Source organism: Lates calcarifer, linkage group LG17 (genome assembly GCF_001640805.2).
Source record: "Lates calcarifer isolate ASB-BC8 linkage group LG17, TLL_Latcal_v3, whole genome shotgun sequence".
In the NCBI taxonomy this organism is placed as follows: domain Eukaryota; kingdom Metazoa; phylum Chordata; class Actinopteri; family Centropomidae; genus Lates; species Lates calcarifer.
In genome coordinates this window covers 10,443,994-10,456,411 of record NC_066849.1, presented here as the reverse complement: position 1 = coordinate 10,456,411, position 12,418 = coordinate 10,443,994, and the positions used below count along the sequence as shown (strand labels likewise).

Below are 12,418 nucleotides of genomic sequence, written 5' to 3'. Positions count from 1 at the left end.
CAAGGCATGTGAAGAGAAGCACAGAGGAAGATGCTGACAGACACATATAGAGAGGGCGTGCAGGCAGTTTTCAAAGTCTTAACCGTGTCAGTGACAGTTTGTCATAACAAGCCCATTGAAGCTGCGCCTCTCTGTCTTCCTCTGACTGAATATTGCGTTTGCAGACGGGCTGAAAAGAATCTTTGTCTTACAGGAAGACAAAGAAAGATGGACTCAGCGATTAACTAGGAACAGGAAACACTGAGGAAAGCATCCATATCAGGGACAATGAAAGTGTCAAATAAAAAAAGGGGGATATGATGAAAAGATAGGCCACGGTACCAAGTTCATCACAATATCTGAGATAAAGTGTTGGTGGCAGCCGTCAGATAGATGCTGGCTCACATTCCAGCCATGCCAGCCTGGCAGCTCTCGTTCATCTGACGACAACAGAGCTCACCTCTGTCAACAGAGTTCAGCTCGGGCATATTTCATGATGGGATCGTTTGCAGGGGCAAACATGCCTCAGAGCTATGAAATTCCTCAAAGGCAGGGCCAGAGAGCAGGACAGTGCATCTCTATCTGACACCGGTCCAAGAAGAACAGATCACCAGGGAGCTGCACACTTTCATCTCAGGGTAACCAAACTATTTGATGTGTACAAAAATCTAAACCCAAAAATATTCTGCTTCATATTTGTGGCCAGTTTAAAGAAGCATGCCACTAACTTTACATGTCAAAGTTGCACCGTGGAAAATGTAGGAACCACCGTTGTTAGAGCTTGGCCTGCACTAGCTGTAACAGGCTGATATTATATCTGTTAGGTAGAAGGTGTTTCACAAGGCTAACTATTATGAGGCAAAAAAGAAATAGTGTTTTGTGATACAGTTTAGGAAAAACTATTACTTTTTTTTCTGAGGGATGGACCAAAGTGATGTAGAAATGAAGAACAATTCATACCACAGTACATCAAGGAGAATCCACTGGGAAGTGCCACATTGCCCAGTTTCAAGTTCCACATGACACAACGCATGCAGCAAGGCATGAAAGTGCAGGAAATGACAGGGACAGGAAGTTTAGCTGTCTGATAGATTGTAGCGTATGTTAGGTGGCAAGGTACTCTCATTCACTAGAAAGTAAAAGTCAGGATTTTTCTGCTGCTTTGACTTGACCATTTTTTAAAATCACACTCTCGCAACTTTACAGAAGTGAAATATTAAATTGCTGGAGTACTGCTTAAAGGATGACAGACATTTTATGACCCATTTGGAAAAAAGGTGCTGTGATGATCTACAGCGAACAGACAGGAGAGGGCTGATGTAGCTGCACCTTCAGTATGAGTATCATTACTTTCTCTGACCCCAAGACCGTGAACCGAAGGTCGCGATATAACAAGCACAGAAGAGGATCCCAGACTGGAGCTTGTAAAACAGTCCATTAGCACTGAGCATGAGTAATTATGTTCATCTCTCACCCACTGGTGTAGTACAGAAGTAGAGTAATGATCATAGAAGTTGCACTTTTAATTACAAGCTTCCTGCACAACAGTATGTATTTGCTGAAGTGGAGTTCTCTCGTGGAGAGAAGAGACTTCTCACATTTTTCATCTTTTAGTTGATGATATTAAAAAAAACAAAACAAACTCGTACGAATCAAAAACAGGATAGATGTTTTAAATAAAACAGACCCCTTGGAAGACGATGGGTTTCTGTGTAGGGAGCAAGACCAAAAACTCAAATAAGGTTCCCTATATGTTCTAGAGGGGGCTACACATGAGCTTAATGGAGACAAATAACTAGCTCAACTTCAGAGGGAGCATCAGCCATCAGTTACAGAGGTCGTCCCCTGTGATTTGGTGGGTCAGAGGACCTGAAGTGAGAGAGCAGCATCAAACAGAGCACCCATCTGAAACAGGATTAGAGTTGTACGCGGGTTCCGATTATGCAATATTTATCTGTTCTCTTCTCAGGGAGCACGGCACATGAACTCGGGGAACTTTCAGAAGCAAAGGATTAATTTGCACGCATTGGAATTAGTGCTCAGATCAAAGCGAGGGAAGCGTCATGGGAGTATCCAAAACCTCTGTGTATCTAGAATAGAGATTTCGCTTTGCTGTGTGTACCACTTCTATTTTAATAATGATATGGATAGAGAGAGAGAGAGGGAAAGAGGGGGAGAGAGAGAGACAGAAAGAGAGAGGGAGGGAGAGAGAGAACAGGAAACATCAAGGGGAATTCAAGCTGGAGTTGAATATAATTAACCACCATGTATAAGCAACAAAACCTACCAGACCAAAGCAGAGATAGAATACAAGTAAGGACAAAGTAAACAGCGAGAAGAACAAAGTTACTTAAAACATACACAGGGATTTTCTTGCCAGTTCAGAGACAAAATGAGACTAGCAGACCGTCTTTGCGTTGGATCTCGGTGCGTGCTCTTGGGAGAAGTGAGATACTACAGAGCACTGAGGTGGACTGGGACTTGTCTCTGTGTTTATTTGTGGATTTCCTCTGTATAAACTGAAACTACCAGACTCTTCCTTTCTCTCTTACTGTATTGTTGTTTACCCTGAAGATACACAAGTTATGTAAGGATCTGGGCAAAGACAAGAGAGCGATTAGCTTTAACACTTGTGGGCAAACAACACACACACACACAAACAAACAAACACACACAGACTGAGAGTCACTCGTCTTACCGTCACAGTCACCCAAGTGGGCCACGTTTCCCTGTTCAACATCTTGCTCGAACGGCAGTCTGCAGAGGAAGAAGAGACACAGTCATTAATCAGAAGACACAGAGGCACAGCAACTCGGCCACTGACACACAGCACAGATCCTCTCTGATACAGGAAAACTATCTCAATGTTACGGCAGAGGACAAGTCACAAGGAGGCGTATATCTCTGCAAGCTCCTCTGACACCTAGATTGTTGAAATCTTTGTTTTTATTGCGACAAAAAAAATAATTTAATTAAAACAGCCCTTGAGCTGCTTAATTTCTTGCCATAATCATCATTAGAATTTAACGATAACCACTTATGCCTGCAGGGTCCTTAAAATGATTAATGCACTAAATTGCAAATATTTCTGGGTCAGCATATTTGTCTTCACATTAGATATGTGTGAGGTAAATATAACCCTCGCGTCAAGTATTAGGGAGTTAAAATCTGCCACAGTCATTAATATGCTGCTTAAGGTATGGAGGCTTTAAAAAATGTCATCATATCAGCTTTATTAAAAAACCAATCATACCCTTATGAAAAAGTGATTTATCATCCACCTTAAACAAAACCTCAAACTTAACTGTTTTTCTATTATTTTAGAGAAATGATGACGTATCTTATTCCTGCATCCTCTAGCCCTGTGCCTCAAAACTCATTTCCTCATTTGGGCAGCAGGGGAGCAGGGAAAGCTCTAAGGACAATAATATATGATGGAGTGAGGGAGCAGAGAGGAAATGAGAACAACATAAAGACCAGGTGCTCAAAAAGAAAAACACAACTGCTTTCAGGGTACCAGGGAAAACAGAAGCAGAGTGAGTCTGTGTAGCGTGTGTGTTTGTGTGCACGTGCAGAGGTACAGGCCTGTAGGCTTCGTTCAGTACAGTGTGCATTTACAATGGAGGCCACGCAGAGCTGGAAATACTGTAATCGAGTGATTAAAGTAAAACATATGAGTGATGCTGTGAAAGGTGTGAAAACATCTTTGATCACAGTTTGAGCTGTTTTTTTATATATATAATGCTGGGTATCTGATGTGGGAAAAGACACACACACACACACACACACACACTGACAAATAGTGTTGATTTGTGCCTTAAAAGCAATTTACACTGAAGTAAGCGCATAGCTTTGGAAAATATACATATTTACTTTTTGCTGAGAGGTAGATGAGAAGATCAATAATACTCAGTAATATAATTATACTTAGTATGAAAGGAAGAAAACAGCTAGCCAGGGGCTGTCTGAAGGTATACATGTAAAGCTCTATAATTAACATTTTTTTCTCAAGTGCAGACACAACAAGTTGTGCTTTAGCTGGCAGTTCTGTGCTCAAGCTAGTTCTTGGTCGGGCTCATTCAGCTCTTGTAAAGAAAGCAAATACGTATATATTTGCCAAAATGTCAAACTATTCCTTCAAGTAAAAAAAAAACCCTTTGACTTTAATCCATGATCTATAAACTGATGTGATTTCTTGGCCATAAATTTCTTGAATTAACCACTGAGATGTGGCTCGTGCTTGTAACCAAACACTTCACAGTTGTCTTAATAAGGATCCATTGCATCAGTGAGCGCTTGGCAGCAGAGACATTCAGGTGACCTGATGCAAGCCTATGTAATAATTTAAGGGACATTCAGATACATGGGAGCTTCTTTAAAGTTAAAAGCCTTCAGGGAAGCAGGCCTGTTGTGAGTCTTAGCATGTAAAACAGGATCCTGGTGGGTGGATCTCACAAGTCAAAGATGTACAGCCTTGTCTTGATTGTAATGAATCAGTCAAACTCATTGAAGACACTTTGGATTAAAATGGGAAATTGCTACAGACAAGTAAATAACCATGTAAAGTTTTTCATGGCTCTTCACTGAAGCACCATTTGGCCCACAAACAACCTTTGAAGAACCAGAGCACGAGCTGGCCGGGGACACTGAATTGAGCTCACTGGGAGAAGAGACTAAGAAGTCTGTATTCTACAATTAGCTAAAGGCTCAGGCAGCAGTGCAGCCAACATTTGTGCTTTTAATGCCCAGAAAAAACTGTGACAAATGAGTCCAACTGTGCTGTGCTGTGAACCTACAGCAGTTGTCATCTTAATAAAGAACAATGTTTTGTGTTCAGTTGGCTGCCTCTCACGGACTGTGGGTCATTTACTTTGAATACATTAGCTTCGTCTCTGCGTGCATGTGGTTTTCCCTTATTTCACATTGTTGTCTATTTCCAGTTCATTCGCCCAGGTACATTGATAAAGACCATATGTTTGAGTTCTGTGGACATTATTTACAGATGCCCTGCCAGCAGTGCTCGTACCCCACAGGATACTCCTGAAGGCATGGGGTACGTGGAAAGATTATGGAGCAGCTAAGCTAATTTAATGAAAACGAAATTAAAGTTTGATTAAAAAAATATCTCCATATATTGAGTCAGCTATAATACTGGAGCACCACACATTGCAATTACAACAAGAGGGAGTGAATAGTTAGCCTGCGAGCAAAAAAACAGTTAACTAAAATAAATGAATAATTCAGCTAAATGAATAAACAGTTGTTTTTTTTTTCACCATATTCTCACTGGCAAAACTTTGGTGAGAACTTTTTGTATCACCGTGTTTAGCAGTATCATAATAACACTGAACAAAATGAACGAACATTGAATAATTAGAAACACACATAAAATGCATACAACAGTAAAAGCAGACATAAAAAAATCCCTCCCAGTAAAACAACCACAACACAATGAGCTACTTTCATTAAAAATACAGAAATTCTCTTCCTCACAAACTGCCCAAATTACAATCTGATGTTACATAACGCCAATTGCCGACTTCTCCTCTGGTGTCAGCTTGCAAAGAGAGGCTGCATTATTCCACAAAGAGGAAATCCACGGTAACTCGATGCAAAATCGATTGGTGAGTTGACCGCCCTTGGTAAATCAAATCAAGACCCAACACAGAGGCCTTTAATAGTATAAGCAGGCAGCCTGAGGTGGTCTTTAAGGCCCGTGTTGTCTGTTCTGCTGGCGCTACACCTGTGTTTTGGAAGACCTAATTCAGTAAGCAGCCCGACTAAAGAGAGATTTGATTTCACTGGAGGGAGGCAGCTGTGAGTGGAGGTGAGCTGTCAAGATGGACCGCTGCGTTTTGGTAGCAGGAGGGAGAGAGGGGTCACACAAACACACACACACACACACACACACACCACACACACACACACAACACACACACTCTCCCATTCGCACACATTTAGGGCAGACAAACACATTCATGCACACACCCAGACAACACACTGTCTGGACACGTGCGCAACACAGACAGAGTTACACAACAGAGAAACAAACACAAAACTCCCACACAGTATTTTATGGCCGCTACTTGATAACAAGCAAAGTGAAAGAACGAAGCATTGTTTAACAGCAGCGGCAGACATGTTGAATCAATAAGGGTACACAGAGCAGACTGTGTGACAGGCTACTTAGAGGGCACAGATGTTACTCAGAGGCTCAAATAGTCACAGACTCAACAAAGGACTTCCAGACCAGATAAATAATTTATGGGATGTCTCTGCAGAGTGCTGTCAGAAAAATAACCTTGAGAGGAATGTTGAAGGAAGAAATAAATCAAAACAAAACAAAATTTCAAAACTCCTGAATCAGAGAGAAAGAACTGAGAACGGTGGTAAAACAACTTAAAGACAAACAGAAGAATAAACCAGAGAGACAGAGTGTCAGTATGCTGACGTAGGGCAGACATTGTGTAATGTGTGAAGGGGAGTGAAGAGATTGTGTGTCATGGTGATGTATATACAAACAGAGAGGTGTCATACCTGGTCCCAGGCCGGAGGAAAGAGCAGGTGCTTCCTCTGGTCCAGCCACAGTAAGGATCCCTGGAGGCGATACAGTTCCTGCAGAGACGCACAAAAATCCACTTGATTGTTAAAAAAGTAGAGATTGTGGATTCTGCTTTGACTTGATCTTGATTTTAATCTAAACCACCATACTGATGGCTTTTTAGATCATCAACTACAAATCACAAATAACAGCAATTTATTATCATTTTCCGAAGCATGTCATACATTTTTAGACTGATATCCTACCTCAGAGGAGGCCACTGTCATTTTCTGTCATTGCCAACTTGAAGACTTGAACTTGCTTGCTTAATGTCATTCATCGCAGAGAATATTTTTTCATCTACCGGGGTGAGATAATGCACTTGAGAGCAGAGACAGTTTTAAAAATACTCCCTTCTTGGTGCATTTTAAGTGGTTCTAAGGACTGGGTGTTAAAGTTTATTGACTTGACTTTGGAAAAAGCAGTTGGACAAAATTAGTCAACTTACAAGTTCCAAACTTGAAGTGTAGTGCAGATGAAAGCTCTGGTATCCTGAGTCTCACTAGTTTGAAATTTGTTTGATCTGACAAGTGTGGGGAAATTCAGACATCCGGAGACTTTAGTAGTACCTTTTACAAGCAAGGACTCACCAGATCATTACAATAACCATTTAGCAGTATCCATGCTGCTTAAGACTGAAGACATTGTTCTTAAATTGGATACTTTTACACCATCTTTTAATCTATATTTGTACTAAATCTCTAAAATATCAGATATCAGACTATCCTTGACTGCAGCAACAAGGAGACCCACAGCTCCACCATCACACAGTGATAATGTAATCCTGACAAGAATACAAAGCCAATGAGACATTCAATGTGAAGAATTACTAGTCTCTATTAGTGTCATGAAATAGAAAGCGCTCTATGTCCTGAAGATAGGGCATCAATCTAAAAGTCTGTGGCATATTTGGAAAAAGGGGTGGCAGGGTAGTAAAGTGTCCCACAAGGGATTAGTCACTGCTCACCAATAATACAGTCTGCAATACTGCACTTGTTCTTGAATGATGTACTGTGGGTTTGCTCTGTGGTTGACTGCAAAACATGTGTTTTTATGGACGGGTCTGTATGTGGAGTTAAATGAGGTTAAAAGGTGACTCTGCAAGTGCATGCTGTGTACGCACTGGAAAGAAAACCATTTACTGTAAGATGTTAAATTATTAACGATTTCTCTGACCATGTAAGCCGGTCAGAAAGGAATCAGCGCATCAGCTGGAACCACACTGAATCAAAAATTCTTCAAAGGTTTAAAATCAGACCTTAAGCTGCTGAAGCATCACTAAAAAGTCTTGAACATACCCACATACAGAACATTAACTCTCGTACTCGAATGTAAACACATAAACGCTGGCACTTAACGCACCTCAGAAAGCACGTGAGTGTTTCTTGATGCGCACTGGACTGCGCTCTCGTATGACTCACCTGGTTCAGTGAACACACTGCACGCCTGATGTGCTGCTGCTGCTGGTGGTGGTGGTGTGTGTGTACCAAGTTTGTGTTAGTGTGTCAGTGGACCGTAGCGGGCCACAGCCACAGGCATCAAAGCTCGGTAAGTGTGCCAGCCAGGGAGAGAGTTTGAGTGTGCACCGTGGTGTTGGTGTGGGGGTGTATGCAGGTGAATTATCATCACTTTGGATATGTGCATTTTTATGTTTAATTAAATAGGATTAGTAGACTCGGGGTGCTTGCTCTTTTTCACAACAGCTCTTCAAAGTTAAACACATTCACACCACTAAGCTGCCAAAATAATCAACTGAGCAGCTGCTTCTGTGGCTTCTGATAATCTAATAACTACTGGATGAAATAGAAACTCTCTAAAAATAAAAAATCTAAATTAGCTCCTAAATGGAAAAGAACACATTAAAACAATAACTATTGATTAAACTTTACATTAAAACTGTAACATTATTCAACTATTATATGGCTTTTGTACATGTTTACTACTCTCATGAGATTCATTATTGTCAGAAAATATTATAATTATTATTATCCTTTAGCAAAATTACAGTGCAGCTATGATAAAGTTAAAATTGCTGGCAGATGCAATAATACAGCATTACTTTTAATGATGGTGTATTACACTAACAGTTTTTATTAGATTTTCTTCCAATTTTACTGGAACATTTTATTGTGTTTTGAGTCATTTCTGTATTACACAGCAGTTAACAGATTATCACCTTGCTCAAGGGCACAGTGACAGTGGTTATTAACTTGTAGAACTGTGTTATTATTGCAAGAAAATTCAGGTCAGCTACAGAACAGTAAGTCTGGAGCTGGCAGGGCCTCACTGTGTCTTGCTCAAGGACACTTGTGAGGGGCCAGATGCTTCGCAAACCGTCACCTGGCTTCTCATTATGCTGCCCTACTGCACTTTTATGTTCCTGCTGGCACGGTATCCGGCTGGACTTACTTCATGCATCGGGAGTAGAGCTGGCATCGCGCCACGGGTACTCTGACCACACAGGAGGGGAAGGCGAGGAGGAGAGTGTGGCTTGCCCGGTCCAGAGTCAAAGACAACAGCTGCCTGGCCTGAGGAGAGTCTTCAGCACACCTGCAACACACACACATAAACACACACAAACAGGCAGGCACGCACAAAAGCAAAAAAATGCATTAGGCAATTTCAATTACCAGACTAGGGCTGCACAATAAAATCTCTGACCTCACTCTGAGCATTACAGCAAGGAAAAAAACAACAACAACAAAAAAACACTCCTCATGACTGAACATTAACAGGCCTAAAATAAAAGCCATTATAAAAGTAAAAGTGACAAGAGGCCATCCGCGTTGACAGATGTTACGGTGTCAACCCAAATACGCACTGTGCTGATTGTAGAGGTCTGAGGGGTCGGCCGGCCATCAAAAAAACAGCAGCTGGGAGCTGAATCACCTCTAATTGGCACTTAAAAGCTACGATGGCCAGCAACAACCTGCCTCTGTGCTGCGGATTTATTCCTTTTTATGCACATGTGCACTCATGCATCAGTTGTATCTGGATGGTTTATGGTAATAACATTGCGGCGGGCCCACAGTCATTAAGAAGAATCTATCATTCTGCTAAGGCCAAGCTGTGAGTCATTCTTCACAGCCGATATCACGAAAAGGTAGGGAAAAGGAGAGGGAGGGAGGAGTGAAAAAATAGAATAAACAACTAACAAAAGCAGGGAAAAGGCAAGGAACATCAAAGATGAGAGAGTCATGAAAAGAAAATAAGAGAGATGGGACTAAGATCAGGCACAGGGAAAATACAGGATCCATTAGTGTTGCAAAGCTTTCAGGTCATTTCCTGGTTCATTATGGCAACACGCCAGTCATAAACCAATGATTTCTATCTGTGCTGACCTCTTGAATGATGACTGTCTTAGCTGCCCTGCTTCTATGTACCCTGGGGTTTATTACAGTGCACAAGGCTTCACTTTGTCTGTGTATGTAAGGTGAGGTTGGGGGTGGCCTGGCCTGCAGCATAAAAGGACAAAAAAAAAAAAGGAAAAGAAAAGAAACTGATGGTGGCTGTGCTCTGTCTCCTGATTAGCTGGGTGACTGCTGTGATAGCTGGACTGTCACTGACCTCCTGGTGGGCTCACCATGCACACCAAATTATCCCTCACACACTGGCTCCAGTCTGCACCAGCTCATTCATCACCCCCCCCCCCCCCCCCCCCCATCACTGTCCCTCATTTTGTCACGTCTGAAGCAGAACAAATAAGCTGAGACACAAATTGGTGAGCATATTTTGCAGATGGGGTTGGGAGAGGAAGGGAAGTTCATCACTAAATAAGAAGTGAAACAGTACAAGTAGACTCGACTGAAAAGTGTGTTTCCAGCCAGTTGATTTAGGAAATAATCCTTTTCTTCCCCTTCCCCTTATTGCTGAAATAAAAGGCATATATATCAGGCAGCTGCAATTACAGCGACAGAAAGCTAGTGTTTGGAAACATGTACTTTCTTTTAAAATCTGTCTAATTAGCCTTGGTGAAAGATAATCACCAGCCAAATCTGCCTGCATCTGTGTGACAATACCCTCCTATCCCCACCCCACACCCCCCACCCTGCTGCTCTTCACCATGTGGAACAGCGCATCTTAACAAAGAACAAAAGCAAAAATGAAGATTGAAAAGACAATGTGCTCAGCCTTCCTTACGTGGCGACGAGCATCCAATGAAGCGCAAAGCTGCCCGCGTCACGCAAAATGCTAATTAGGGAAAAGAGAAGGAACCCAATCCACTCCAATCTTTTGTCAAGATCCAGATATTAAATATGATTCAGCTTCAGACTAAAGATAAAGGGTCATTTTGCCTGATAGAGTGTAATTTTGGTCAAGATTAAGGATAATGTGATTTTATCGTCATTTCATTACTTTCTGATGTTTTTTCCCCCTAATGCCGTCCTACAGGATGTTTCCACCTCATTAGAAGATGTTCAGATTTGATAATGAACATCAGCCTCTAATCCCATTCTTTTCTGCTTGCCCTATTTGTATTCCCTGCACGGGGGGTTGCTGCTTCGTCTCAGCTCTGGCACAATTATGTGTATCTCTCGGAGAATAGGTGAGGTTTTCTGCATAATTCAGGACACGTCATGTTTCCAGGACATGTTGTGTTTTTTTTTTTTCTTTCTGCGACTCTTTTTCTAGGTGTATCACACCACCAGCTCCCCTCGCTTTGTATACATCAACCTCAGATGTCATTTAACCCTTTCCAGGCCACTGCCTCTGTATGTCTTCTCTCTGTGAGCTGTTTTACATCAAGCTCTTGACATACAGGTTTATGCCTTAAAGGAATAGTTTGATATTTTTGGGAAATAAGCTTAAGCAAGCCGGTTAAACTTAGCTTCACGTAAAGACTGGAAACAGGGGGAGACAGTTGGCTCTGTCTAAAATTAACCAAATCCACCTACAAGCACCTTTAAAGCTCACTAATTAACACGTCAGGCAACCTCAAAGTGATAACAGCACTCTAGAAAGTTACTGCCAAGAAATAATAAGGGGCACATAACCCCGGTAAAGCAGCAACGTGACAATTTGACACCTTGGTTTATTTACAGATTAAACAAACAGTGAGTTCTAAAGGTGCTAGTAGACGATTTAGTTACCTCTGGATGGTGCTAAGCTGAGGGCTGTGGGCTGATGGCTGTAACTTTACATTTAACAGACAGACATAAGAGTAAGAGGGGTGTCAATCTTCTTATCTAACTCTCAGCAAGAAAGCTAATAAGCAAATTTCCCAAAATGCTGAACTGTTCCTTTAACTTTTCCCCTTCTATTGGCTTTAACATCTTACTTATCGGGGTTGAATCCCTCCAGTTCTTCCAGGAAGATGTTGCTGCTGGTGACAGTGTTGTCCTGGTTGGGCATGATGAGGAACTTGAGGATGGTCCCTCTGCTGGACCCGAGGAACAGGACGGTCCGGTTCCTGTGAGGCCCGGCTTCTGTATCCACCACAATCTTATTGAGCTGATACCTGCACAGCAGCAGAGAGACAGAGCATTACGCTAATGCTACAGAGCTACGCAGCTCATTTGGGACTTTGATTTCATGAAAGCTAAAAGCATACTCAAGAAGCTCCTAGAGGCAAGTTTATGATTTAAGTGCATTACAACTGATTGGTTTAGGTGTAAAATAGGGACTCTTGTGAATTTAAATCATAATATGCCATTTTCTCTTGAGTCACTGCAAAATGAAATGAATTCCACAGAGGAAAAAAAGCTGCTCATCAAATTTGCATAATAAACTAATTACAGCAGACGTTCAGTCATTAATAATATCAGTCAAGAAAATGGGCTCATCCTGGAACAATAGCAGAGTGTTGCTGAACTACACACAGTCCTGTGTGTATGAGTC

General features: G+C 41.7%; 1 protein-coding gene across 1 annotated transcript in view; it reads right to left on the bottom strand.

Moving 5' to 3' along the window:
• The window catches only part of sema6bb (sema domain, transmembrane domain (TM), and cytoplasmic domain, (semaphorin) 6Bb), a 120,553-nt gene that overhangs the window by 21,482 nt on the left and 86,653 nt on the right, over positions 1-12,418 (bottom strand). Inside the window, exons 13-16 of the mRNA XM_018667361.2 lie at positions 11,859-12,038; positions 8,990-9,130; positions 6,517-6,594; positions 2,678-2,736 (exon numbers count right to left, since the gene is read on the bottom strand). Coding sequence (XP_018522877.1) covers positions 2,678-2,736; positions 6,517-6,594; positions 8,990-9,130; positions 11,859-12,038 — 458 coding nt within the window. The remainder of the gene's footprint in view (positions 1-2,677; positions 2,737-6,516; positions 6,595-8,989; positions 9,131-11,858; positions 12,039-12,418) is intronic.